We start from the raw sequence: 27,064 nt of genomic DNA, 5'->3' as shown, positions 1-27,064 counted from the left end.
TCATAGTTTGTTTCCTGGTCAGGGCACATGCCCAGGTTGTGGGCTCAATCCCCAGTGTGGGGCATGCAGGAGGCAGCCAATTGATGATTCTCTCTCATCATTGATGTTTCTATCTCTCTCCCTCTCCCTCTCCCATCCTCTCTGAAATAAGTAAAAATATTTTTTTAAAAATGAATGAAAAAAATATCCCTGGGTGAGGAGTAACAGCAACAAAAAGTCAGTCTTTATTGCGGACTCAATGCCCTCATGATTTGGCCCCTTGTTACCTCTCTGATCTTATCTCCTATCACTTTCCTTACTGTCACTCTGCTCCAGCTACACTGTTCCTCAATCAATCATGCCAGGCACAGTTCTACCTCAGGGCCTTTGCACTGGCTCTGCCCTCTGTCTGCACTGCTCTTGCCTCAGACAACTGCACAGCTCACTCTTTCACTTCCATCAGGGCCCTGCTAATATACCGTTTCTTCAAAAAGACCTTCCCTGGCCACCACATCTAAAACAGCACCTTTTACTATTGTGCTGCAGCTTCCTTCCTAGCATGTATCTCTACCTGAAATGATAGTATATATTTATAGTGTGCTTCTCCCGCTACAGTGTCATTTCCCCGAGGGAACAAATCTGTGTCTTGTTCGCTGTTATGTTTGCAGCCCCCAGCACTGTGCCTGGCACAGAGAGAGTGTTCAGTCATTGTTTGCTGGTTGAGTCATGAGGAGCCACGGAAGTGTTTTAGTGGGAGAGCAAAATACTCAGGTTTGTACTTGGGAAAGCTCTGTGTGGCCACAGGATGGAGAAAGGATTGGACATTGTGGTCAAAATTTAGGTGAGCCCTAGCTGGTTTGGCTCGGTGGATAGAGCATCAGCCTGCGGACAAAAGGGTCCCAGGTTCAGTTCCGGTCAAGGGCACCTGCCTGGGTTGCGGGCTTGGTCCAACCTGCAGAAGGCAGCCAATCAATGATTTCCTCTCATCAATGTTTCTCTCTCTTCTCCTTTCCTCTCTGAAACCAATAAAAATATATTTTTTTAAAATTTAGGTGAAAGGCCCTAGCTGGTTTGACTCAGTGAATAGAGTGTTGGCTCACAGACTGAAGGGTCCTGGGTTCGATTCCGGTCAAGGGCACATACCAGTTGCGGGCCCAATCCCCCGCTCTTGAGCCTTGGTCTGGCGCATGTGGGAGGTAACCAATGGATTTGTCTCTCTCACATTGATGTTTCTGTCTCTCCCCCTCCCTTCCACTCTCTAAAAATCAATGGAATAATATCCTTGGGTGAGGATTAACAAATAAAAATTTAGGTGAAAGGACTTACCTGTCCTCACAGCTAATAAGCCTGCCAGAGCTCATTCACTAACTCCCTTACTCTGGAAGTTTTTATTGAGCACCTACTCTGCTCCAGGCCTGGTACTCTATGTTCGTTAGGAGATTACCAAGTTCTCTTCTTGGGCTGGGATTCTGGGAGTCATGACCATAAGTAGCTGTCACGCTTTGCCAAAACTAACCTGCACCATAAAAAGGGGGAGCTCCGCCTCACCAGTTTGGCTCAGTGGATAGAGCGTCGGCCTGCAGACTGAAGGGTCCCAGGTTCGATTCCCGTCAAGGGCATGTACCTTGGTTGCGGGCACATCCCCAGTGGGAGTGTGCAGGAGGCAGCTGATTGATGTTTCTCTCTCATCAATGTTTCTGACTCTCTATTCCTCTCCCTTCCTCTCTGTAAAAAATCAATAAAATATATATTTTTAAAAAAAGGGGGGGGGGGAGCTCAGAACAGGATTAGGCATGGTGTCTGGCTGGAGGCGGGCTCCGGGACCCGAATCTTGATGAACAGGGTTGGGGGGCGGGGATTTCTCAGATTGCAGATGGCGGAGATGATAGGGCCTGCATTCCAGGTGAAAGGTACTGTATGCGCAGCTTTGGCAGTGGGAAGCAGAAGGGTACTGGCGAGAAACAGGATCCGGGCCAGGCTGGAGGGAGGGGTGGCTGGGGGAGGGGACTGGCAATCAACTCTGCATGGCTTAATGTTGAAGAGTGAGCTCTGGAGTCTGACTGCCTGGACTTGGATAGCTGCGTGTGATCACAGATGTGTTCCTTAACCTCTCTGGGCCTTGGTTTCTTGATGTGTAACATGAGGATAAATAACAATACCTATTGCATAGGGTTGTTTGGAAGAGTAAACAAGCTACTAAATGTGAAGTCGTAAGAACAGTGGCTGAACATGCTCTGAGCTCTCTAAGCATTAGCTGTTACCTTGGGAGAGAACTCCAATGCCACGATAAGGAACTTGGGCTATCTCTTGTGAGCAGTGGGAGCTATGGATGGTTCATGAACAAAGGCAACAGTTTATCGGAATTGAGCTGGGGTTGTGTACTGGGAGACAGAGGTTTGTGGGAGACAGAGGTTTGAGAGGTGGTGGGCAAGATTCTGCAGTCCTAAGGTGGAGGGAAGGAGCATCTTAGATGCCTGGGGTAGGAGCCAGGGGCTGGGCAGAGTCTGACTCCTGGAGGGGGACTTCCCAGGCCCCTGAGGTCCAGGAGGAGAGAGAATTTGGGGTAAAAGGCAGCCCCCCAGTTTGTTTCCTCCTGGCTCCTAGTAGTGCTGCAGACTGCTGCTTGGGAGGGAGGAAGATGAACAGTGGGCGGGAGCTAAACCCCTGCACCCCAGGACCTGGCCTCGTGGGTGCAGCTTCCCCACTGAGCCCAGCACCCAGCCCAAAGTGCTCTTCTGCGGAGCTGCCAGGCCTGCTGCAGCTCCAGCTCCTGCACTGGTAGGGAGCCCGCCACACCCACCTCAGCTCTCCTCAGCCCTGTACCCTGGCCTTTGCCAAGTAGGGGCTGGGGAGTGGCCCTTTCACCAGCCAAGAGCCCCCTCAACCCTGTGCCTGCCCAAATCAGACCATTACCTGGGCCCAGCCACACCCATTTCCCCCAACCACGACCCTCTCCAGGCCTCACCAGATCTTACTCTTAATTCTCCCCGCTGTTGGCCAACCTCTGTGGCTCCTCACAGTGTCCTCTGGGCTCTGAGCGGCTGGGCTCTGTCGCCACCTGGGTTCCCTGGCAGCCTGGTTGTCATGGCACCATGGAAGCAGGTCTGGTGGAACAACAGCTCTGGGTAACCAGGGCAGGCAAGGCCCAGTGCCTAGCTCCTGCCACTCTTCCGCCTTGAGACCCCTGTGTCCCTCCCCCAGCTGAGCAGAGAAGGCCATGAGGAGAAAAAGGAAGCTGCCCCGGAGGGCAGCTCTTTACCTGTGAGGATGCTGCATGGGAATCGACTCCCACTGTCACTGAGCCCTGTGCCCTGGCAGCCAGGGAACTCTGGGAACTGGCCAGGCCCAAGTCCAGGCCTCTAAGGGCAGGGGTGAGGCTTCAGGGGGCGGGGCTGGGCAAGGAGGGGAGAGCGTGGATACCTGGATGCCAGGAGTGGGCCTGGGGCTGGGACAGGGCTGATCTGGGGTTGTGCTGAGGACAGACCTGTGAGGGGAAGAGGTCTGGGGGGAGGGGAGCTATAAGGGAAATGGCCCATCAAGGTGGATTTGGAGGTGGAGCTGTTAGGATAGGATTATTAGGAAAAAAGGGGGCTTGTGGGGACAAGACCAGGAAGAAACAAGTCTGGTAAAAAGTCTGGGGGGTGGGGGGGACCTGGCCCTGAGGGGACCAGGCAGTGAAGGGTGAAATGGGACTGCAGACAAGACTGAGAAGACCACACCCTAAGGGAAAGGAGTCGGAGGATGGAGCTGTGAGCGGGGATAGGGGCTGTGAGGGGAGAGGACCCGTGAAGATAGAGCTGTGAGCAGATGGGGCTGAAGTGGAATGAGGACAGGGCTGTGAAGGCAAGGGGGCCTGAAGGGAAGGGAGCATGAGGGCAGTGGGACTGTCTAGCTTGGGGGCAGGTAGGACTGCTTTCTGGCCTTTAAGTATTGGGGTCCCTGTATCTGAAGAAGCCGAGGGGGATGGGGTTGCGGAAGGGATTTGGTCCACATGCTCAGTCTGGCCCAGCAGGCACCCTTTGTTCCCACATCCTGGCTTATCTTATCTAATCCCCACAGTGTGGAGGGTGATGCCCCAGGCAGTGACCTGAGCACAGCGGTTGATAGTCCTGGGAGCCAACCCCCCTACCGGCTGAGCCAGCTGCCCTCCAGCAGCAGCCATATGGGGGGTCCCCCTGCTGGGGTGGGCCTTCCCTGGGCTCAGCGGGCTCGCCTCCAGCCAGCCAGTGTGGCCTTGAGGAAGCAGGAGGAGGAGGAGATAAAGCGCTCCAAGGCCCTGTCGGACAGCTACGAACTCTCCACGGACCTGCAGGACAAGAAGGTACAGAGGACAGGGCTCTGCTTGGGAGTGGGAGTAGGAATGGGGCTATGAGGGGACCAAGGGAGGGGTTGGGATGTGGCACTTGAGGGCGATATGCTTAGAGGGATAGTGAGACTGGAGGGGGAGAAGACTGGCTCCAGGACCCTTCACCCTATTGGGGGCTCATTCACCACCTATTCACCAATTTCTACACCCTCAGCAGATACTGATTCAGCTCCCTGCTGGGCACTGGAGATGTAAAAATGAATGGGACCTGGATCCTGTTCTCAAAAATCTCTGTCTGATGGGAGAAGCACACACTTAAGTTGACAATTTCAGAAGAATATGCTACAATATATCACATATACCACACAAGGTATTGCTTAGCTAAAGGGAAGGGCACAAAAATACTACATATAGGAAAAAAAAAAAACCTGGAAGGACATATACTAAAATTTTAATTGTGTTTATGCCTAGGTGTTGGGACTTTAAGTGAGCCAGCCAACCTTCCTTCCTTCCTTCCTTCCTTCCTTCCTTCCTTCCTTCCTTCCTCCCTCCCTCCTTCCCTCCCTCCCTCCCTCCTTCCCTCCCTTCCTCCCTCCCTCCCTCCCTCCCTTCCTCCCTCCCTTCCTTCCTTCCTTCCTTCCTTCCTTCCTTCCTTCTTTTTCCCTTCCCTCTCCCTTCCTTCTTTCTTTTCCCTCTCTCTCTCCCTCCATATCCTCCCTCTCTCTCCTCCCTTCTCGTTCTCTCTCTCCCTCCTTCATCTCCTTCTTGCGTCTCAATTTTCTTTCTTTCTTTCTTTCTTTCTTTCTTTTCTTTCTTTTCTTTCTTTCTTTCTTTCTTTCTTTTCTTTTCTTTCCTTTCTTTCTTTCTTCTTTCTTTTCTTTCTTCCTTTCATTTTTATTGAATTTATTGGGGTGACACTGGTTAATAAAATTATAGAGGTTTCAGTTGTACAATTCTGTAATACATAATCTGTGTGCTATATTATGTGTTCACTACCCCAAGTCACGTCTCCTTCCGTCACCCTTTATCCCTCCTTTACCCTCTCCTATCTCCCCCAGCCTTTCCCTCTGGTAATCACCATGCTGTTGTCTGTGTCTATGAGTTTTTTTGTTTTTGCTTTTTGCTTAATCCCCTTTCTTCCCTTCCATCCCTTCTTCGCTTTCCCTTCCCTTTCCCCTTCCCTCTCCCTTCCCTTCCCTTCCCTTCCCTTTCCCTTCCCTGTTCCCTTTCCTCTCTCCCTTCCCTTCCCCTTTCCTCCTCTTCCTTCCCGTCCTCTCCTCCGCTTCCTTCCCTTTCCCTATTCCCTTCCCTCCCTTCCCTTCCCTTCCCTTCCCTTTCCTCCCTTTTCTTCCCTTCCCTTCCCTTTCCTTCCCTTTTCTTCCCTTCCCTTCTCTTTCCTTTCCTTCATTCCCTTCCCTTCTCTTTCCTTTCCTTCATTCCCTTCCCTTCTCTTTCCTTTCCTTCATTCCCTTCCCTTCCCTTCTCTTTCCTTTCCTTCATCCCCGCCCTTCTCTTTCCTTTCCTTTCCTTCATTCCCTTCCCTTCCCTTCTCTTTCCTTTCCTTTCCTTCATTCCCTTCCCTTCCCTTCTCTTTCCTTCCTTCCTCCCTCCCTTCTTTTCCTTCCCTTCCTCATTCCTCCCTTCTTTCCTCCCCTTTTCTTCCCTTCCCTTCCCTTCCCTCCTCTTCCCTTCCCTTTTCTTTCCTCCTCTTCCCTTCCCTTCCCTTCCCTTCCCTTCTCTTTCCTTCCCTTCCCTTCATTCCCTTCCCTTTTCTTTCCTCCCCTTTTCTTCCCTTCCCTTCCCTTCCCTCCTCTTCCCTTCCCTTCCCTTCCCTTCCCTTCCCTTCCCTTCCTTCCTTCCTTCCCCTTCCCTTCCCTTCCCTTCCCTTCCCTTCCCTTTCCTTCCTTCCCTTTTCTTCCCTTCCCTTCCCTTCCTTTCCTTCATTCCCTTCCCTTCCCTTTCCTTTCCTTCATTCCCTTCCCTTCTCTTTCCTTTCCTTCCCTTCCCTTCATTTTTTTTCCTTTCCTTCATTCCCTTCCCTTCCCTTCTCTTTCCTTTCCTTTCCTTCATTCCCTTCCCTTCCCTTCTCTTTCCTTCCCTTCCCTTCATTCCCTTCCCTTCTCTTTCCTCCCCTTTTCTTCCCTTCCCTTCCCTTCCCTCCTCTTCCCTTCCCTTTTCTTTCCTCCTCTTCCCTTCCCTTCCCTTCCTTTCCCTTCCCTTCCTTTCCCTCCCTTCATTCCTTCCCTCCCCTTCCCTTCCCTTCCCTTCCCTTCCCTTTCCTTCCCTTCCCTTCCCTTTCCTTTCCCTTCCCTTCCCTCCCCTCCCCCCTCCCCTTCCCTGTTCCCTTCCCTTTACTTCCCTTCCCTTCCCTCCTTTCCCTTCCCCTTCCCTTCCCTTTCCCTTCCCTTCTTCCCTTCCCTCCCTCCTTCCCTTCCCTTCCCTTCCCTTCCCTTCCCTTCCCTCCCTCCCTCCCTCCCTTCCCCTTTCCCTTCCCTTCCCTTCCCTTCCCTTCCCTTCCCTTCCCTTCCCTTCCATCCCCTTCCCTTCCCTTTTCTTCCCTTCTCTTTCCTTTCCTTCATTCCCTTCCCTTCTCTTTCTTTTCCTTCCCTTCCCTTCTCTTTCCTTTCCTTCCTTCCTTCCCCTTCCCTTCCCTTCCTTTCCCTTCCCTCCCTCCCTCCCTTCCTCCTTTATTTCTTCCGTTTTTGGCTTCTCTGTTTTTTCTAACTTTTTGGTATACTGACTGTCTACTTCTTGTAAATAATAAAAGAAAACCACAACCCAGTCCCATGTGACAGGCAGTATCTGAGATTAGAGTGGAAAGGGTACTGAGTGCGCAGCCTGGTGCCTTCAGGCAGCTGTAAGCAGTTCGCTGTGTCTCCGTAGTGCTGTGGTTGAGGTCCAGGAACATGAGGCTTTTGTGAGTCTGACCTTGTTCCCCTCAACCCTCCCCTGCCAGGTGGAAATGCTGGAGAGGAAGTACGGGGGCTCCTTCTTGAGCCGTAGGGCTGCCAGGACCATCCAGACGGCCTTCCGCCAGTACCGCATGAACAAGAACTTTGAGCGGCTCCGCAGCTCAGCTTCGGAAAGCCGCATGTCCAGACGGATCATCCTTTCCAACATGCGGATGCAGTTCTCCTTTGAGGAGTACGAGAAGGCCCAGAACCCCGCGTACTTCGAGGGCAAGCCTGCCTCGCTGGACGAGGGTGCCATGGCTGGTGCCCGGAGCCACCTGCTTGAACGGGGCCTCCCATATGCAGGCTCCTGTGGAGGGGGCATCGATGGTGGGGGAAGCTCGGTCACCACATCGGGAGAGTTTTCCAATGACATCACAGAGCTGGAGGACTCCTTCTCCAAACAGGTCAGCATCCCTGAAAAGGGCCTTTCCTCCCTATCCCTATGCTCTGGCTACTCCTCCGACTTTTTACCTATACTTCAAACTGAAACATGTGGCCGACAAGCATTTAAGAACCACTAGCTGCCATGAGTAGGGTCTGTGAGAAGAACGACAAAGAATTGGCAAGACAAAAAATTATATTGTAAAAACAAGCAAGTTAAAAATCTGGGTTTATAGAACACATAAGAACTTGATGCGCTATCAAATTAAGGCCTAACAAACAGTGATGAGCTCCTACTGTGTGTGCTTCATAATGACCTGTGAGATGGGTGGGATACCCCAACTTCACAGAGGAGGCAACTGAGGCTCTGGGACCCTGAGAGGTGGAGTGACTTTTCCGATCTGGATTGGAACTCAGCTCTGTCTGGTTCCAAAGCCCACGCCCTTTCACTTACTTCACACTACCATGGGCCAGGCTCTGTGCTGGGTGCCATGAGGGAGACAGCTGAACCACCAGGGTCCTTGTTCCCAAAGATCTTCCAGCCATTAGCTCTCAAGGATCTAATGGCCGACACACAGGCACACAACTGTCTTCGGAAATAGAGTGTGCTCAGAGCCATGAGAAAGGATCACATCTAGTACCATGGGAAGCCAGAAGAGGGAGGAGAAACTTTCTTCTGGGAAGATCAGAGAAAGGTTTTTTGAGAAAACAGACAAATAACATTTAGCAAGTTAGAGCTAGTTGGCAGGGTGTTGCTTGCATAGGCATTGCATCAGCAACAGCCTGGAAGGGTAGGAATGCAGCAGGCACTGAGGGTAGTGGGTCATCATTCTAGGCTTGGGTACGTCAGCACAGCTATTCACGTGCACATTCCAGCTCTGCCATTTCTCAGCTGTGGGACTTTGGACAAACTGTTTAACCTCACTGAAACATGACAAATAAAATAGAGGTAAAACTTTCCTTTTAGAGTTGTTTCAGAGATTCAGTTCAGCTAGGTAATGTATATAGAAACACCTAGTATGTGGTAGCTACTAAGTCCATGTTAGTTTCCTTCCTAAAAACCAAGAAGGTAAATTGTTTAATGAATTAATGAAGCTTTATAAGAGAAGAAATCACTCTGCTCTAACCTCTGTGATGTGGCCCTGTCATCAGCCTGGGTATGCCTCTCTGGAGCTAGCGAAGGTGGGGGGGGGGGTGTTGGGTAGGGTGGGTAGAGGGAAAGAAAGAAGTATTAAAGAAAAATCTGAATCACTCATCTATTCACTCATATAACAAACATTAATTGAACATCTCTTCTGTGTCAAGAAATGTGTTGAGCTGAGTTAGAAAGACAGAAACTAGGCCTGGACCCATCCTTCAAGGGGGAGTGGAGGGAAGAGGTTCATAGTCTGGTAGGGAGATCAAAGAACCAGGCCTAGGCCCAGCTCTCAGTGTTATCCAAGTCTGATAGGGAAGTGTATTTTACCTATTGCTTCATAGCAAATGATTCAGGGTCTCTCATACGGCTATAATCAAGCTTAAGGTGGGGTCGAAATCTCAGAAGACTTGCCTGGGGCTGAGAGGTCTGCTTCCAAGCTCACTCCCTTGGCTGTTGGCAGGAGGGTTCAGGTTCTCGCTACATGGGCCTCTCCATAGGACTGCCCATGGCTTCCTGCAGAGCAAAGGGTCTGAGGGAGAGAGAGCACAAGCAAGCGGGCGTACTCAGGACAGAAGCTGTAGTCTTTCATAACCTAATCTCAGAAGTAACACTCATCACTTCTGTCATATGCTATCAGTCCCACAGACCAACCCCAGGACAGTGTGGTACACAAGGGTGTGAATACCAGGAGGCAGGAATCATTGGGGGCCAGTTGAGAGGCTGAATACCACAGGGAGGTAGAGTTACCAGCCATGGTCTGGCTTTTCAAGGCTAAATCATATGGATTTCCTAAGGTAGAAGGAGGCAGAGGGTTCTGGAAGCCTGGAGGAAGCTGGGGCTTTGGTTCACCCAGGGGATGGCAGAGGCAGAAATGTGGATTGAATGAGAGTGGGTGGCATTTGACTTAGGTCTACATGGACATTGAGGAGGTATTGGGATATCTGAGAGGGGAGCTTGTGGGCATGAGTCCCAGCTCCTGTGAGCTCACAGTGGCTCCCTGGGAGTTATTTCATATACTGCAGAGAACCTGTGGGGGGAGGGGAATCCCTTTTCTTGGCTGACCAACCAGGAAGTGCTCCCTATTCCCTTCCCCTCCTCCCTCATTCCCACCCTTCTTCCATGCCACCAACCCTCCCTTCATCTTCCCTTCCTTTCCCTTTCTGTCCCTCCTTTCCTTTCCCTGCAAACACAGGTAAAGTCTCTGGCTGAATCCATTGATGAGGCCCTGAACTGCCACCCATCAGGGCCCATGTCTGAGGAGACAGGGTCAGCCCAACTGGAGAAGCGAGAGTCGAAGGAACAGCAAGAGGACAGCTCAGCCACATCCTTCAGTGACCTTCCCCTCTACTTGGATGACCCAATTCCCCCACCATCCCCTGAACGACTGCCCAGCGCAGAGCCCCCACCCCAGAGCCGGCCTGAGTTCTGGGCACCAGCCCCTCTCCCGCCAGTTCCTCCACCAGGGCCACCAGGGACCCGGGAAGATGGGAGCCGTGAGGAAGGCCCTCGAAGGGGGCCTGGGTGCTCGGAGTGTCGGGATTTCCGGCTGCGGGCCGCTCACCTTCCCCTGCTCACCATTGAGCCTCCTAGTGACAGCTCTGTGGACCTGAGTGACCGCTCAGATCGCGGCTCTGTCCACCGCCAGCTGGTGTATGAGGCCGATGGCTGCAGCCCCCATGGAACCCTAAAGCACAAAGGGCCACCAGGCAGGGCCCCAATCCTACACCGCCACTACCCAGCCCCAGAGGGCCCAGCCCCAGCCCCACCAGGGCCCCTGCCACCAGCCCCCAACAGTGGCACTGGGCCCAGTGGTGTGGCTGGGGCTCGGAGGCTGGGGAAGTGCGAGGCGGCAGGCGAGAACTCTGATGGTGGCGATAACGAGAGCCTTGAGAGCTCCAGCAATTCCAATGAGACCATCAACTGCAGCTCTGGCTCCTCTTCGAGGGACAGCCTGAGGGAGCCTCCAGCCACCAGCCTGTGCAAGCAGACTTACCAGCGAGAGACAAGGCACAGCTGGGACTCACCAGCCTTCAACAATGACGTGGTGCAGAGGCGGCATTACAGAATCGGCCTCAACCTCTTCAATAAGTATGTGCTTCCTATTCCTGCCCCCCTTGCCCCTTCCTACCCTGCCACGAGGCACTTCGAATCCCTGGGGCTGAACTCCAAGCAGTAATTTGCTTCTGCCAGCTTCGCATTTTGTGGATGGTGTTTCTCCCCAGCTGTTTAGTGAAGAAGATTGGCAACAGGGTGGCAGAGGAGAGAGTCCCCCAACACACCCATCAGAGGCACTTCTACTCCTAGCACTGCCTCTAACTGGCTGTGTGATCTTGGGTGAGATGCTCCCTTCTCTGGGCCCCAGTTCGCTATCTATAGAATGGATTCTGAACTTGGGGTCCTCAGCCTCCCCTATTTGGTGGGGAGCCAATGTGGTATATAAAGAGCCCTGCTCTGAGAAACAGGACACTTGGACTCTATCCTGACTTTAGCCAGACTCACTGTGTAGCTCTGGGCCAGGTGGGTTCCTTCTTTGGGCTTCGGTGTTTCCATCTATCCACTAGCAGGGTGTGTATATTTGTGGCACTGTGGGGCAAGGTGGAATGCTGGACTAGTCAGTAAGCAGGACCAAGCTCTTTCTAGATACCTGGTCCTGGGCCTGGTCCTTAGGAGTGAGGGGTGAGTGCGACATTTGATTTGAAAATAGAAAATAAATGCCTTACATGTGTAGCCTATTAGACACTGCCACCTATATTTAGTTCTCAGAATAACTTGGCAATCTGGGTGGGACTGTCCCTATTTTTTAGAGAAGGAACTGAGGCTTGAAGAAGCAAAGGGAATTGTCCCAAGTCACGCATGGTAAGTGATGGGTGTGAGACTCCTGTCACGCTAAAGTCTCTTCCAATTTTAGCCTCGTGAGGTCTTAAGGCTCCGAGATTCTGAATGTGGGATAGTTCAGACCCAGAGTTGGCCCAGTGGGAAGTAGGAAACACCATGTCTATGGAAACGCTCAGAGGCTGGGTGATGCCTGTACAGGTGGGCCTGGGCCTTGGAAAGGAGGGCTTAGCCTGGAGCTCGGGCCCTCTTCCAGGACTCCTCAGTGCCTGCTGGGAATAGCAAAGCTCCTGGTGTAGAGCAGGCTCTCACTAAATTTTAATTTTTTTTCCGTTGTAGTGTGGCTCCAGTGAAGGAGGAAGTTGGGTTGAGGATGCCTTGGAATTTTGAAACTGTGAAATGGGAAAGTGGCCTCAGTTTTCTGAAGGGATTGGACCAAATTATGTATTTGACTTCCTTGGTTCTCCGAGGTCGTGATTGGGCCCAAAATTAGTTCAAGCAATGGGACAGAGGGCCAAGTTCTAGGAGGATGGTCATCTCATCTACCTCCCTTCTTTCTGCAGGAAGCCAGAGAAGGGCATCCAGTATCTGATTGAGCGGGGCTTCCTGTCAGACACACCAGTGGGAGTGGCTCATTTCATCCTGGAACGGAAAGGCCTCAGCCGGCAGATGATAGGGGAATTCCTAGGGAACCGGCAGAAGCAGTTCAACAGAGACGTATTGGAGTGAGGACCCTGGCATGGGGCAGGCTGGGCCAGGGATTCCTGGAAAAGGAGGGCTGGAGGTGGGGGGCAGCCTGTCCTTTCTGCTCAAACTTGCAAAATGGGATGAATGGGCCTTCCTTATCCCATAACCCTCTGCACCAAAAAGGCCTGATCTCTCGGCCCTATTCCTAAAGGCTTCTGGGTGGCCCCAGGTAAGGCACGCTTTTCCTATGGTCTTTGGGTCTCAGTTTTCCCATCTCTGAAATGAGTGCGTAATGGAAAGAACTCTTAGTAGCCACATGTCTGGACCTGATTTTCTGGGGTGGATTCAATTTCAAATGTTCTGCCCTCACATGTACTTACTTGGGCCATGGGTCCATATTTTGTGGATGTCTATCAATGGAGGAGCTGGTCCATTTGAGCAGGCCAGGGTGGGTCAGAGGTTTTGTGCAGAGGAATTGAGAGTGCCACACTCCCTCCTTCCTCCTCAGCTGTGTGGTGGATGAGATGGACTTCTCCTCCATGGATTTGGATGATGCACTCCGGAAGTTCCAATCCCATATCCGGGTTCAGGGCGAGGCCCAGAAAGTGGAGCGACTCATCGAAGCCTTCAGGTGCGCCTGCTTCCCACTAAAGCTACGTCTCCCTATTTCGGGGGGCAGCATAGTGTGTCTACAGATCACCTCTCTCAGCTTCATACTTTCCTCATCAGAAAATGGCAATTATAAATCTTACCTTGTGAGGAAGTTAAGTTGTGAGGATCAGAGGTAATGTGCTAAAAGTATCTAGCTTGGCATCTGGGACATGGGACTCCCATAAGTGATGACAACATCAGCAACAATAGCTAGTGTTTGTTGAGCTCTTACCAAGTATCAGGTGCTGAGCTGGGCACTTTATATTATTATTTCACTGAATGCTCACAACAACCATATAAGGTAGGTGTTTCTATTATTATTTCTGTTTTGCAGATGAGAAATTAGTAGTTTAGAGAGGTTAAATAACTTGCCCAGAGTCATACAGTGAATACACGGTGGAACCAGGATTTGAACTTCAGTTTGTCTGACTCCATGTCCTTTAACTCTTTTTTTAATCATCACCCAAGGATATGTTTTTATTGATTTTAGAGAGAGGAAAGAGAGGAGAGAGAGAGAGAGATGTGAGAAACATCAATCAGTTGCCTCCTGTATACTCCCCTATTGAGATGGAACCCGCAACCTGGGTACATGCCCTGACTGGGAATCGAACCTGAGACAACAGGACAACACTTCAACCAACAAGTCACACTAGCCAGGGCATGACCCTTAACTTTTATAGTCTACTATGAATGCTGCGGGGATCAGGTAGACCTGGGTATAAATCCTGGCCCCACCACTTTGGAGGTATTTAGAGGAGAACGAGAGTTGTTGAGAATTTGTTTCCTATAATGGGAGAAGGTTTTCTTTGCAGTCAGAAAGATATATATTTTCATGCTGGCTTCCCCCATTTACCAGCTCTATTACTTTGGGCAAGGTACCTTTCCACTGGGGGTCTCAGTCACTTCATCTGTAAAATGGGGCTGCTAATAGCTACCTTGCAGGACTGTGATAGGACTACATAGGACATGTACATAGACCCTCTGTAGGGTATTTATGTATGAAGCTGAGAGAGGTGATCTGTGGAGTTCAGTAAAAGGTAGTGATTGTGAATTTTACATGCTAGCCTTGGGGAAACTCTGAAGAAAAAGGACACACCCAAAGGGTTTGGGAGTACTTGTTAAAGGTGGTGCCAGACTGGGAGGATGGTGGGTAGGTGGAGATTCCTGGTGCCTGACCCTGGCCCTGGCCCCTCCTGCCCTGCAGCCAGCGGTACTGTGTGTGTAACCCAGCCCTCGTGCGCCAGTTCCGGAACCCAGACACCATCTTCATCCTCGCTTTTGCCATCATCCTCCTCAATACTGACATGTACAGTCCCAGCGTCAAGGCTGAACGCAAGATGAAACTAGATGACTTCATCAAGAACCTGAGAGGTGACCCCAGACCTCCCTGTCAGCTCTTCCTGTCCTTCCCCTGAGAAGGGAACGTGGGCAGGATGGGAGGGTGGGTGAGGAAGGTTCCTTGGAAATTAACCTGTGATGCTCTCACTTTCTACTAAGGCTGGATATTTCTGGGGCATTCATTTATTAATTCATTTGGTCATTTGGCCATCTACTCATTCCCACACTGAATATTGACTGAGCAAGTCCTAAACAAGAGAGATAAAAGCCCTGACTCTTACAGAGTGTATACTGGCACCCATTCATTCATGTGTCCATTCACCCATCATTCCCTCCTTTTCTCTCTTCTTTATTTATGCCCATAAATACTCAATTATTTTAGTGTCCTTTCCTCTCTTTATGCTTTTATTTTTTAAATATATTTTTATTGATTTCAAAGAGAGAAAGGGAGAGGGAGAGATAGAAACATTAATAATGAGAGAGAATCATTGATCGGCTGCCTCCTGCATGCCCCCTACTGGAGATCGAGCCCGCAACCCAGGCATGTGCCCTGACTGGGAATCAAACCCTGACCTCCTGGTCCATAGTTCGATGCTCAAATGCTGAGCCTCACTGGCCAGGCTATGTATTTATTTTTTATCTCAACCAGTCAGCCAGCAAGTTGACGCTAACCGAGTGCCTCGTGTGCCAGGCACTATGATGGGTGCTAAGGACAGTGGAAGGGCTTCTGCAATAGTCCCTGCCCCAAAAGAGCTCCCCGTTTGTGGGAGAGACTGACTTACAGTACCAGAGACACGACACAAGGAAGAAAGCAAGTGGTGATGTCAGCCTATGATGTCAGGCAGGTCAAAAGGACAGTCAGAGCTCAGAGGAGGGAGAGCTCACCTCCAGAGTGCTTGCTGGAGAATTCATTTTAAGGTGGACCTTGCAGACACAGATAAAGTGGGACTTGACTTACCTGGCAGTAAGAATAACAAAGGCACAGAAGTAGGAAAATCTAAACTTGCCTGGAGAATAATCGAGATGGGATGATCCAGTTGGAAAGGTCAGTTGGAACCAATATACAAGGGCCTTGAGTGCCAGATTAAAGGTTTCACCTTGACCTTTTGTCTTGGTTTATTGTATTGATGTCAGGCCCTGCCTCTCACCAAAGGGCAGCCTCCTAAAAATGGCTCATATGTTAGGATTATTGAAACACAAACAAAAGAGGGAAACAGAATTGTGGCAAAACAAGCAGACAAGACAAATTTGCTGACCTTCGGGGTTTGCACAGTCGATGAGCTTAAATCACTCTGACAGCTGAAGTCAAAAGGCAGTGTGAGGAAGGATGTTCCTTTAGCACCTGGAAAACATTTTCTCCAACAGAAGGTTTAGAGAGAAGAGTGAGTGGGTTTGCTCAGCAGACAATCAGAAATGGAGAAGGATGGTAAACGGGAGGAGCGAGACAGATCAGAGGCCATCTGGAGCTGTCTCCCAGAATCCTTCATTAGTCATTTGTTCATTCATTCATTTGCCTCTCTCTCTCTCTCTCTCCCCATATGTGTGTGTGTTTATATGTACATATGTGTGTGCTTATATGTATTTTATATAAAATACATATAAAATATATATATTTATAAATACATATTTTTATAAATATATAAATATACATATATATTTTATAAATATATATTATTATATATAAAAATATATACATTTATTATATATTTATTATTATATATTTATTATTTATTTACCTATTAAGTAAATAAATAAATGAAATGAATACCTGCTCACTGCAACTTTGGAAAGTAGAGAAAATTAGAACATTTCTTTTAATTACCTAAAATTCTGCCCCCTGGAGGCAACCATGGTTGATATTTTAGGGTAGTCTAGTGTTTTTTCCTATGCTTATGTAACTTTTTATAAGGTAAAGATCATATATGCAATGTATCCTGCTCTTTTCACTTAACTTGCTACAGTAATGTTTTCATGCTTTTTGTAAACATCCGGTTTTTAATAGCTGTAAATTATTTTATTAAACAGATATACTCAGCTCTATTTAGCTGTTCCTCTATTGTTAGAACTTAGGTTATTTTAAAAATTTCCCCTCAGTAGCACTTGTACATATACCTTGTACAGATTTCTGAGTAATTCCTTAGGGCAGATTCCTACAAGAGGAATCACTGAATATTTATGCTCTTGCCAAATTACCTTCCAAAATATTTAAGTTAATACACTTGCCCGCTTCTTTGCACTCTTAATAACACTGGATATTACTTAACATTATTTTTGCTAGTTAGAAAGGCAAAAAAAGCGTCTAATTGTCTTAATCACAGTATGATCTGAGTTTAGATAAAATCCCCACACTGGGGGTGGGGGGAGGGCTGGGAAAGCAACTGGTTATCTGGTTGAAGGATGCCTCTTGTGGCTGATGCTGACCGAGGGGTTAAGGGCTCCCACTCCTTCTAGACCTGGCTGTTGTTATGACCTAGGCCTGTGTGTGGGGTGCTGTGGAGAACCCCTGCCACCCACTTCCCACATTTATGCCATATATCTTTGTTATTCCCCCCAACCAGGGGTTGACAATGGTGAAGACATCCCTCGAGACCTCCTGGTGGGTATCTACCAGCGAATCCAGGGGCGTGAACTTCGGACCAATGATGACCATGTGTCCCAAGTGCAGGCTGTGGAGCGCATGATTGTGGGCAAGAAGCCAGTAAGTGATTTGTGAAGCTTCAGAGGGGACAGGGTTTGGGTCGGCCTCTGCCACCAAGTGGTAAGTCAGTGTCCCTCTCTTGAGCTCTATGCCCACCTTACTTGCTGAAGAGAGTGGGTGGAATGCGTTCCTCAGGGGTCCCGGTGCACACTGAGTGCGACTTCTATGGCAGTGCGTCTAGCACACTGCAAGGTACACAGTGGGGTGCTGTATAAATCTCAGCATCCTTCCCGCCTATTTGCCTGTCCATCCCAAGTGGGGAGCCAAGCCAATCATTGATAACCAAAGTCAAGAACATATTCTAGTCTTTTAGTCAACAAACATTGATGGATGCTTTCCACTGAGCCCAACATTTCACTGGGCGCCAGGGATGCAGATATGAATCAGATGTGGTCTCTATCCTTGGGGGCTCTTACAGAGCCTGGGGGGGGCGGTGGTATCAGACACAGACACAATACTTCTGCCTTCCAGTTAGTTTAGGGGCACACAAAGGAGGGAGAGGTCATTTTCAGTCCGTGGAGAGCAGGAATGGCTTATTGGAAGAGATGACACTGGAAGAGTGGAATGTGGCCATATGGAGCTGAGCAGGAAACGCATTCCAGACAGGGAGCTACCAGGACAAAGGCAAGGCAGCAGACAAGCCCAGGCCTTAGTTTCTTAGGCTTATTGTATCTGAGCGACAATGATATGTGTCCGAGATAAACATCCTCTTGCGGTCAATGTTAAGGTGCCTGAAGCTGCTGTGCTGGTCTTGCTGACACTTATTTCTTTATATATTTTTTTAATGCTTTTATTGATTTGAGAAAGAAGAAGGGGGAGGAATAGAGAGATAGAAACATCGATGAGAGAGAATCATGGATCAGCTGCCTCCTGCATGCCCCCTGTTAGGGATGGAGCCCACAGCCCCGGGCATGTGCCCTCACTGGGAATCCAGCCATGACCTGCTGGTTCATAGGTGGATGCTCAACCACTGAACCACACTGGCTGGGCTGACACCTATTTCTTTTTTTAAAAATATATTTGTATTGATTTCAGAGAGGGAGAGAGAGATAGAAACATAAATGATGAGAATCACTGATCGGCTGCCTCCTGCACTCTTCACACTGAGGATAGAACCTGCAACCTGGGCATGTGCCCCTGACAGGAGTCGAACCCAGTACCCTTCAGTCCACAGGACGATGCTCTATCCACTGAGCCAAACCAGCTAGGGCCTGACATCTATTTTTTCATGCCTATCTAGGTACTGTCTCTTCCTCACCGTCGACTGGTTTGCTGCTGCCAGCTCTATGAGGTGCCAGATCCAAACCGCCCCCAGAGGCTAGGGTTGCATCAGCGGGAGGTCTTCCTCTTCAATGACCTCCTTGTGGTAAGAGCGCTGTGAGAGGCGATGGAGAGGAGGTGGTGAGCTGGGCCCCTGTGTGCTGTGAGCCATGCTAACATTAGTGGTGGCAATATGGTAGGTGAAGTGTTCTGCCACGTGATCTGTGCGGTCTTGGACAGGTATAGGCTGCCTCTGCCCTTCCTTTACCTCCTGGATCCTTTTGGAGGTAATGACAGCCACATGGGGGCAGAAAATGTGAGGAACATTGGAGATGATAGGCTTATAGCCTGGGAAGTAGTAGGAATGTCCTGGTCCACCTCAGTAGCCAGGAGGCTTAGGTGGAGGGAGTTGAACCTGTGACCCTGGTTCTGTCTGGAACCTTTGGGTGGCCGGGGTGCTTATGATTTTTAAAACCAAGCTTATCACCAGTGTCCATATGCATGTTTCAGAGCTGGGACTCTGAGGAGTCTGCAGGTGGGAAGGGAATTTCAGGGTCTCCTGTCCAGCCTCTCACCCACAGCAAGAACTGGCTTCCTACATGGCCCCCTGCTTGTGTGACTTCCAGGACAGAAGGCTGCTAAAATCTGTCTCGCAATGGGTTTCTTCCAGCAATTGTCACTCAACCCTTGGGATCACAGGGAAAAGATCTCTCTCTGCTCAGGGATTTGAGGACAGTGATCCCCCTTGATCCTCTCTCCTTCAGAGCAGGGTCTCTCAACTTTGGTGCTATTGACATTTGGGGCCAGATAATTCATTGTGGTGGGAGCTGTTCTGTGCATTGTAGGATATTTAGCAGCATTTGGTCTCTATCTACTAGATGTCTGTTGCATTTCTTCAACCAAAAATGTCTCCAGACATTGTTAAATTTCCCCTGGGGGTGGGCAAAGTCACTCCCTGTTGAGAGTCGCTGCTTTAGATGAAGTCCCTCCAGTGCCCTCTCTGAGCTTTAATTTCCTACTCTGTGAAATGGTGCTACTCCCTATCTCATATGGTTGTCCTAAGGATGAAATAAGAGGTCAGGTATGGAATAGCGTAGCCCAGAGGAGTTCCTGGCCCATACAGTGGTTGAATAAATGTTTCAACATCCATCACACACTGATCCTTGTGTGTGTCCAGCCCCACGCTAGGTACTGGGTGCACAGAGATGACTGAGACTCAGTCCTTGTTCTTAGGAAGAGAGAGAGAGAGAGAGAGAGAGAGAGAGAGAGAGAGAGAGAGAGAGAGAGAGAGAGAGAAACATCGATTGATTGCCTCCCATACGCACACCAATGGGATGGAACCGCAACCTAGTTATGTGCTCTGGACAGAAATCGAAACTGCAACCTTTTGGTGTGCAGGACGACACTCCAACTGACTGAGCCACCAGGCCAGAGCCAAATAATTTGCTTTTAAACACAAAGTGCAGATTGCTCTGCTTGAATCTGTGCGACGCATTCACAGCCTACGTTAGTTGAGGCCAGAGTGTCCAAGTAGTTGATAAAGACCTTGGGTGGTTGAGAGGAAGGTGTTAACTGTATACATTGGGTGCTGGGGCCCATGGGTGGGTGAAATACATGAAAACCAGACTCCTCTCTCTTGGTGCTCCTGGTCCAGCAGGGGGCGATCACACACTCAGAGTGCTCCCCTCAAGCCTGATGATAGTGAAAGGCACAGAATCAGCAAGCACTCTGGGAGGTGGGGGTGGATATGTGTGTGGGATGTTAGGACATGCTTCCTGGGGGGAGTAGCATTCAGTTACTTCCTGTGAAATTGTAAACACCTGTTTGTGCGACATCATTACATCAGGAAGTTGTATTTTCTCCTGTGTCTCCTGTTGTGCTCCTCAAGCTTCAGTTCTCCCCAGTTTGTGGGCATGTGTGTTTGTGTGTAGATGTCTATCAGTGGCAGTGGGAGGGGAGGGAGGTTATGAGAAATAGGTGCCGTTTGGAAATCCCCCACCCCAAACCCTGCCTCTCGTCTTTTTCCCATCCCTACCAAAGGTCACCAAAATTTTCCAGAAGAAGAAGATCTTGGTGACGTACAGCTTCCGTCAGTCTTTTCCCCTCGTGGAAATGCACATGCAGCTCTTCCAGAATTCATGTGAGTCCCTCCTTGGATCCCATCATCCCAAGAGTCTATGCTATGGTCCCCATGCTCATCCTTCATTCACTCTGACCTCCAGTTTTGGGAGTCCTTTATAACTGCGCTGAGGTCACCTACTTGGTCCTGGGATATAGGGCCGGCCAAGGTGGAGTATGACTTGGGTCTGTGCCCTGGGGAGCTCATGGTCCACAGTGTGTATGTTTTCTGGTGGGCCGAGGAGATGGTGATAATGCTGCACTTTGAAGGACTGAGCCAGAGGAACTTTGTTGGGTGGCCTTCTGGGCAGAAGAAACAATGTGGGTAGAGGTAGAGGATTAAAGGAAGGGTTCTAGAAGGCAGCTAGAGTTCAGTTTGCCCTTACATCCCAGAGTAGAGGAAGTAACATGGCCGTGACTCCCAGGAGGCTCTTGGAGACATTGGGGACCAAGGGGAGCCAGTGAAGATGCTTGAGCAGAGAAGAGGCTCAACCAGAGCTGGACATTAGAAATATTATTTTGCATATGAGCCACCTTGCTTCAGTCCTGACAGAAGGGCCCCACTTCCCCTTGCCCCACAGATTACCAGTTTGGAATCAAGTTGCTGTCTGCAGTACCTGGTGGGGAGCGGAAAGTCCTCATCATTTTCAACGCCCCCAGCCTCCAGGATAGGCTGCGCTTTACGTCTGACCTGCGCGAGTCCATCGCTGAAGTGCAGGAGATGGAGAAATACCGCGTGGAGTGTGAGTAGCCCCGCCATGTCGCCTACTTCCCATCCTGATACGGTGCCCTGTCGACACCAAGCATCCTGTCCTCTGAAAAAATCTCAGAGTTGAGGGTTAGCTTGCCCAACCTTCCTACTCTCATTCCAGGAACCCTTCAGCCTCTGCTTGAATACCTTCAGTGACTAGGGGCTCATTACCTGCCAAGCTCTGATTATTATTCCAAGCCCTAATTATGAGCAACTCTTCTTTCTAATGAAAGGCATCAGGGAGAAGAATCAGGGTATTGGAGGCAGGATGCTAGTTTCAGATCCCAGGTATGCTACTTATTATCTGGGTAAGCTGGAGCAAGTCGTTTGACTCTCTGAGTCCCAATTTCTTCCTACGTGAATTGAGATAATGAACTCTCCTTCACAGAGCAGGGGAGATTCAATGAGATAAGGCCGATGTAGTGTCCTCCATGCTAGTAGGACACAAGTGTTGAACATCCTAAGTGACCAACCAATGTTAGCCTCCTTCCCAGCCTTTCCTCTCCTGTCCCCACATGCTAGTTCCTTGGCTGATTCCAGTGTCCCATCCTCCAAGCTCCAGCGACCACACCAAATCATTTTGATTGTATATAATGGAAAATAGTGATTGCATCTCATTCGTCTCAATGCTGTCCACATTTTTCCTCCTCCAGACTAAACAGTTACAGTTAAGTAACATGGTATTAAGGAGAGAGAGAGAGAAACATTGATGTAGAGAGAGAAACATTGATTCGTTGCCTCCCATACGCACCCCAACTGGGGATAGAACCCACAACCTAGGTATGTGCCTGGATCCTTGAGACCCTGGGACATTCAAGGAAAGGGATACGTGTACCAAGATGGGGTGAGGGGATAGAAGGCTTCATGACCTCCGCAAGGGGCAGGGGTATAAGGAGGCCAAAGAGCACAGGCTTTGGACTCATGCAGATCTGCTTCCAGAATGTTGGCTCCCCCGTTTCCAGCTGTATGACCCTGGGCAAGCTCTGAGACTTCTCAGACTCTCAGTTTCATCCTCTGAAACTGTGGATGATAACATTTACCTCGGAACTCTTGTGAGGATGGAGAGAGATCAGGGACATGTAGTGCCCAGCATAGTGTGGGCACATACTAGAGGGCACGATTCCTGCCCTTCCAGGGACCCTCTGCTCTGGAGCAATGTATCTGAGAACTGAGCGGACTCTGGAACGATTGCCCTTTGCCAACATCTAGAAGGGCCTTTGTGCCCCTCCTGCGAACCAGCCATTGGGAAGCTCTGTTTGGAAGGGCAGGGCTGGTTTAGGAGACCAAACTGAGAGCGGGCAGGGCCAGGGAAAAGTAGGAAGAGCAAGAGGAGGAGGAGCAGGAGCTGAGAGGGAGGAAGGGAAGACCAAGCCAGCGGAGACAGCGCAAGACAGGACTGGAGACTGGGCGCTGCAAGGGGCTTGGGGAGATGTAGCTGAGGGTTGTGGGGGGCAAAGCAGGAGCAAATAGAGGACTGGGGGTAGGTCAGGTGGCCTCTCACTCCCGTTGCTGACATTGGATCGCTGTCTCCTCCCTGCCACCCAGCGGAACTAGAGAAGCAGAAAGGTATGATGCGGCCTAATGCTTCACAGCCCGGCGGGGCCAAGGACTCAGTGAATGGCACACTGGCCCGCAGCAGCCTGGAGGACACCTATGGCGCAGGCGATGGGCTCAAGCGGGGCGCACTCAGCAGTTCCCTGCGAGACCTGTCAGATGCAGGCAAGTGTCCTGGGGCCCTGCCCTGGCTGGGGAGACGTGGGACCCGGAGTCCTCTTCGCCTCCTTTCACTGACCACCAGCCTTCCCTGCACCCGCCACACATGCACACCCCCTGCCTTCATCCAGGGCCCTGGGTGCTGCGCTGCAGGGGGGCCTGGGAGCCAGGTCAGAACAGGTGGAGCCCAGGGTTTGGGCCAGGGAGTGTGAAGTGGGGCCACAGTCTTAGCCCCTCTCTGCTGCTCCACCTCTCCTCCTCTCTTTCCTCTTCTATTTCTCTGGTACCACCTCTCCTCCTCCTCCATGTCTTCCTCCTTCTGCTCCTCCTTCTCCACCTCTCCTCTTCCCCACCCCACCCCTCTTCAACGGGGGAAAGGGAATAGGGGTGTTGGTCCCCGGGAGGGGCCCAGGCCTGGTGCCCAGCTCAGGAGCCCAGCAGGGTGGGGAGCGGGGGTTGCCACTCTGACGCTGGGCTCCTTGCTTGTGGGTGCAGGGAAGCGGGGGCGGCGTAACAGCGTGGGATCGCTGGACAGCACCATCGAAGTAAGTGCCAGCTCCCACCCAACTCGTCCTCTGCATGAGCCCTGCCCTGTGTGCACCCCTGCACCCCGGAGGAGGAGGGGCCCTATTGCTCCCCCTTCCCTGCTGGGAACCCTGCGGCTGCCTCTCCCAGCCAACTACTCTCTCCATCTGTCCTCAGCTCTGTCTGTCCTCACTCTGCCTGTCTCTCAGTCTGTCTCCCACACTTCCGGGCCCCCTCTCAACCCCTGGGCCACCTCCAAGTAGTGAGGCCCTTGGAGTTGGGCCTCGAGGAGCTCCTACCTCAAGTCCTGCTCTTGGAGCCTGAGCGAGTCACGTCTCTCTGGGTCTAACACTGTCTCCACCTACAAAAGGGGGATGAGATGGAGGGCCGCTCACTCCCTCTCCCAGCGGAGGCTCAGAGGAGATAGTGGATGTGATGCACCTGCTGGGGGCACCACAGGCACAAGGACAGGACTGTTATGTGATCGCTTTCCATGATGCTGCGGGGGCTTCCTGTCTCCCCAGCTCCAGCCCTCAGGGCCCAGGGGAACTTTAGGGTTGGGGATTTAGGGCATCTAGGCTGGCCTGACTCGCCCCCCTCCCCCTTCCAGGGGTCCGTTATTAGCAGTCCGCGCCCTCACCAGAGGATGCCACCTCCGCCCCCACCCCCGCCGCCAGAGGAGTACAAGAGCCAGAGGCCCGTCTCCAACTCCTCATCCTTCCTGGGCTCCCTATTTGGAAGCAAGCGGGGCAAGGGGCCCTTCCAGATGCCACCGCCGCCAACAGGCCAGGCCTCTGCCTCCTCTTCATCTGCTTCTTCCACCCACCACCACCACCACCACCATCACCATGGTCACAGCCACGGGAGCCTGGGGGTGCTGCCCGACGGGCAGTCCAAGCTCCAGGCCCTGCATGCCCAGTATTGCCAAGGACCAGGCCCCGCCCCGCCGCCCTACCTTCCACCCCAGCAGCCCCCTCTGCCCCCTCCTCCTCAGCAGCCCCCACCCCTGCCTCAACTGGGCTCCATTCCACCACCTCCCGCCTCAGCCCCACCTGTGGGGCCACATCGCCATTTCCACACCCACGGCCCAGTCCCAGGCCCCCAGCACTACACGTTGGGCCGGCCAGGCAGAGCTCCCAGACGGGGCGCTGGAGGACACCCTCAGTTCGCTCCACACGGCCGCCACCCCCTGCACCAGCCCACGTCCCCATTGCCCCTGTACAGTCCTGCTCCCCAGCACCCTCCAGCTCACAAGCAGGGCCCCAAGCACTTCATCTTCAGCCACCACCCACAGATGATGCCAGCAGCAGGAGCCTCTGGGGGCCCAGGATCCCGGCAACCAGGGGGCTCCTACTCCCACCCGCACCACCCGCAGTCGCCATTGTCACCACATTCGCCCATCCCACCGCACCCCTCCTACCCACCCCTGCCCCCTCCTTCTCCCCACACCCCGCACTCACCCCTGCCACCCACCTCGCCCCATGGCCCCCTGCACGCCTCTGGGCCCCCTGGCACGGCCAACCAACCCTCTGCAAACCCTAAGGCCAAACCAAGTCGGATCAGCACCGTGGTCTGATGCATGGAGAGAGGGAGCTGGGGCCCAGGGAGGTCTGGGGAAATCCACAGGAGAGGGGCCTTGCACCCTCTCTGCTTCCCCAGTTTTTCCAAAATACACACACACAGAAGTGTCCTCCTCCCCACTTCCTCCCTGCCTTGGGACCCCTCCTCTAACCCCCAATGGTTGCCATGGGGTTTCCTTCCAGATTCGAGGATCTTTGCCACTTGAAACCTGGGCATGGCTCGAGCTCTGGGGAGTGTTGAGGACCTTTTGGGGATCCTCATGCTCCTTCTCCTCTCCTCATCCTCCCTCCTCCCCCAGGTCTAGCTGGGTGACCTCAGACCTCCCCGCCAGTGTGAGCTTCCTGGCTGGTAGGGAGGGCCAGATGTCAGGGGCTCGGAGGGAGCTCCGTAGAGTTGTGGCCAAACCTTAGTGCTCGGCCCTCTCTCTGACCTCAGGGCCTGGCTCCACATTTCCATGTGACTCCGCCTGCCCTACTGGAGGACACGGACTGTCCGCACACTAGGTGGATGGGCCCCCACTTATGCTGCCCCCCCCAACGGGGCAGTGCTTCCTCTCCAGAGCCAGTCTGTGCCCCAGCCCAGACTCTCAGCTTCAGGACCTTGCCTCTTCTTGCAACGTTCTTATCCTGATCAAAGTCCAGACAGGTTGGGCGGGGGGCTCAGGTCTGGGATGAGAAGGGCACTGCCCTCCCTCACCCATATTGCATGCCCCCCCATCCCTTACACCTCTCCCACCTACAACCGAAGACAGTGCACTTTACAGATATGACCCACACACCTCTCTGGGACAGAGCGCCCAGCATCAGCCCTGGGGAGAGGCTCCCAGAGAGCCACCATGAGCCCAAGATGTCCTTCCTGAGGCAGAGATGGAAGCCATCAGAGTGGGGGCTGGGAGCCAGGATGCCCAAGTCCTTCTGTTCATCAAAATCCTCTGCTGCCTCTCCAGCCCTTTTCCAGCCCTGTTTATTTATTATAAATATATTTTTTACAAACTCCAGCTCCTCTTCTTGCCCTGCAGATCCAGCTCCTTTCACAGCCCCTCCCACCCTCCCACCCCCCTCTCCACCATGGGCTGCAGTGGACAAACAGGCCTGGCTGGCTGAAGGGCCAGGGACCAGGGACCGTGGAGCCTGGGGGCAGGGGAGGGCAGCAGCGGGAGGGGCTGTATGGAGAGGAGCTGGGGTTTAGGCATTGTCTTTTTTCCTCCTTGTATATAAGAATGTATATTTGATGCCTCATAAAAGACCTTGTGCTCACCTCCCGCCTCTGCCTCCTCCTTATGCCCCCTCCCCCACAGTGCAGCCCAGGAGAGAGAGGCCTTAGCCTGGGTGAGGTGCTTCAATTGGGTGGGAGGTGGGGATGAGGGAGGTTCTCCTATCACATTAACAGTCTGCGTGAGAGAGTAATGAGACTCTGGGTGGTGGAGTTGATACAGTTCAAATGCTGGGGGGTTTCCTTGCTGGGTACGCACTCTTGGGAAAGATACCCTCTCTGAATTGTTATCGCAGTTGAAAACTTGGGGTGATGAGCCCTTGCCACACAGAGGTAACATGTCAAGCGTGCAGTAGATGCTCAGCAAGTGAGTTCCCCTCTCTTCCGTTCCCAGGCTGGGTACTTCCTTCTCTTGTGGCATCTGTACTCACCCTTCCTGTGGCTGGTTTGGCTTTGCCCTGGATCCTCTCCCCTCCCCACAGCCGCCTACATTTCTGTTCTGGAAGGGGGGCGGTGACTTGGGCCAGGAAGCCAGGCGCTAGATACATTAGAAGAGCTCTGTGTATATACTTAGGATGTTAGATAACAAATAGCAGGACTCCCTTTAGTTTACAGAAGAGGAGGCAGGCCCAGGCAAGCAAAGGATATTTCCCAAGGCCATAAAACAGTCCCTCAAACAGCCTCCCTATGAAATGGAGTTTCCAGCACCAGTGATTATGTCCTGGGCCACACCAGAGCTCAGGAGGAATGGGGTTAGCAGGGTCCCAGAAGCAGCAGTCAGGAAATATTTTTGGTGCCTTTTTAGAGTCTGGAATGGCCTTTAAGAAGGCCTGGATTGGATGGCCCTACTCTTTAGCATCTTTAAAATACGTGTGTGTGTGTGTGTGTGTGTGTGTGTGTGTTGGTTTCAGGGAGAGGGAGAGAGGGATAGAAACATCAA

General features: G+C 51.7%; 1 protein-coding gene across 7 annotated transcripts in view; it reads left to right on the top strand.

Moving 5' to 3' along the window:
* IQSEC2 (IQ motif and Sec7 domain ArfGEF 2) overlaps positions 1 to 26,168 on the top strand; it is an 87,199-nt gene extending 61,031 nt beyond the window's left edge. For 5 of the 7 annotated variants that reach the window (XM_036304754.1, XM_036304753.1, XM_036304755.1 and 2 more), the window contains 13 exons: positions 4,039 to 4,300; positions 7,242 to 7,643; positions 9,951 to 10,846; positions 12,154 to 12,315; positions 12,786 to 12,908; positions 14,133 to 14,299; positions 16,825 to 16,964; positions 18,205 to 18,330; positions 20,265 to 20,364; positions 20,924 to 21,085; positions 22,639 to 22,812; positions 23,302 to 23,351; positions 23,942 to 26,168. In XM_036304754.1, the coding sequence (XP_036160647.1) occupies positions 4,039 to 4,300; positions 7,242 to 7,643; positions 9,951 to 10,846; positions 12,154 to 12,315; positions 12,786 to 12,908; positions 14,133 to 14,299; positions 16,825 to 16,964; positions 18,205 to 18,330; positions 20,265 to 20,364; positions 20,924 to 21,085; positions 22,639 to 22,812; positions 23,302 to 23,351; positions 23,942 to 24,907 (3,730 nt within the window). In that variant the 3' untranslated portion in view covers positions 24,908 to 26,168. The remainder of the gene's footprint in view (positions 1 to 4,038; positions 4,301 to 7,241; positions 7,644 to 9,950; positions 10,847 to 12,153; positions 12,316 to 12,785; positions 12,909 to 14,132; positions 14,300 to 16,824; positions 16,965 to 18,204; positions 18,331 to 20,264; positions 20,365 to 20,923; positions 21,086 to 22,638; positions 22,813 to 23,301; positions 23,352 to 23,941) is intronic. The other 2 variants (XM_036304759.1, XM_036304758.1) reach the window with 2 other exon arrangements.
* Positions 26,169 to 27,064: the final 896 nt, after the last annotated feature.

Source organism: Myotis myotis, unplaced genomic scaffold, assembly GCF_014108235.1.
Source record: "Myotis myotis isolate mMyoMyo1 unplaced genomic scaffold, mMyoMyo1.p scaffold_m19_p_4, whole genome shotgun sequence".
Classification (NCBI taxonomy): Eukaryota; Metazoa; Chordata; class Mammalia; order Chiroptera; family Vespertilionidae; genus Myotis; species Myotis myotis.
Note: the sequence above shows the minus strand (reverse complement) of the source record. Positions and strands in the feature narration are given on the sequence as shown.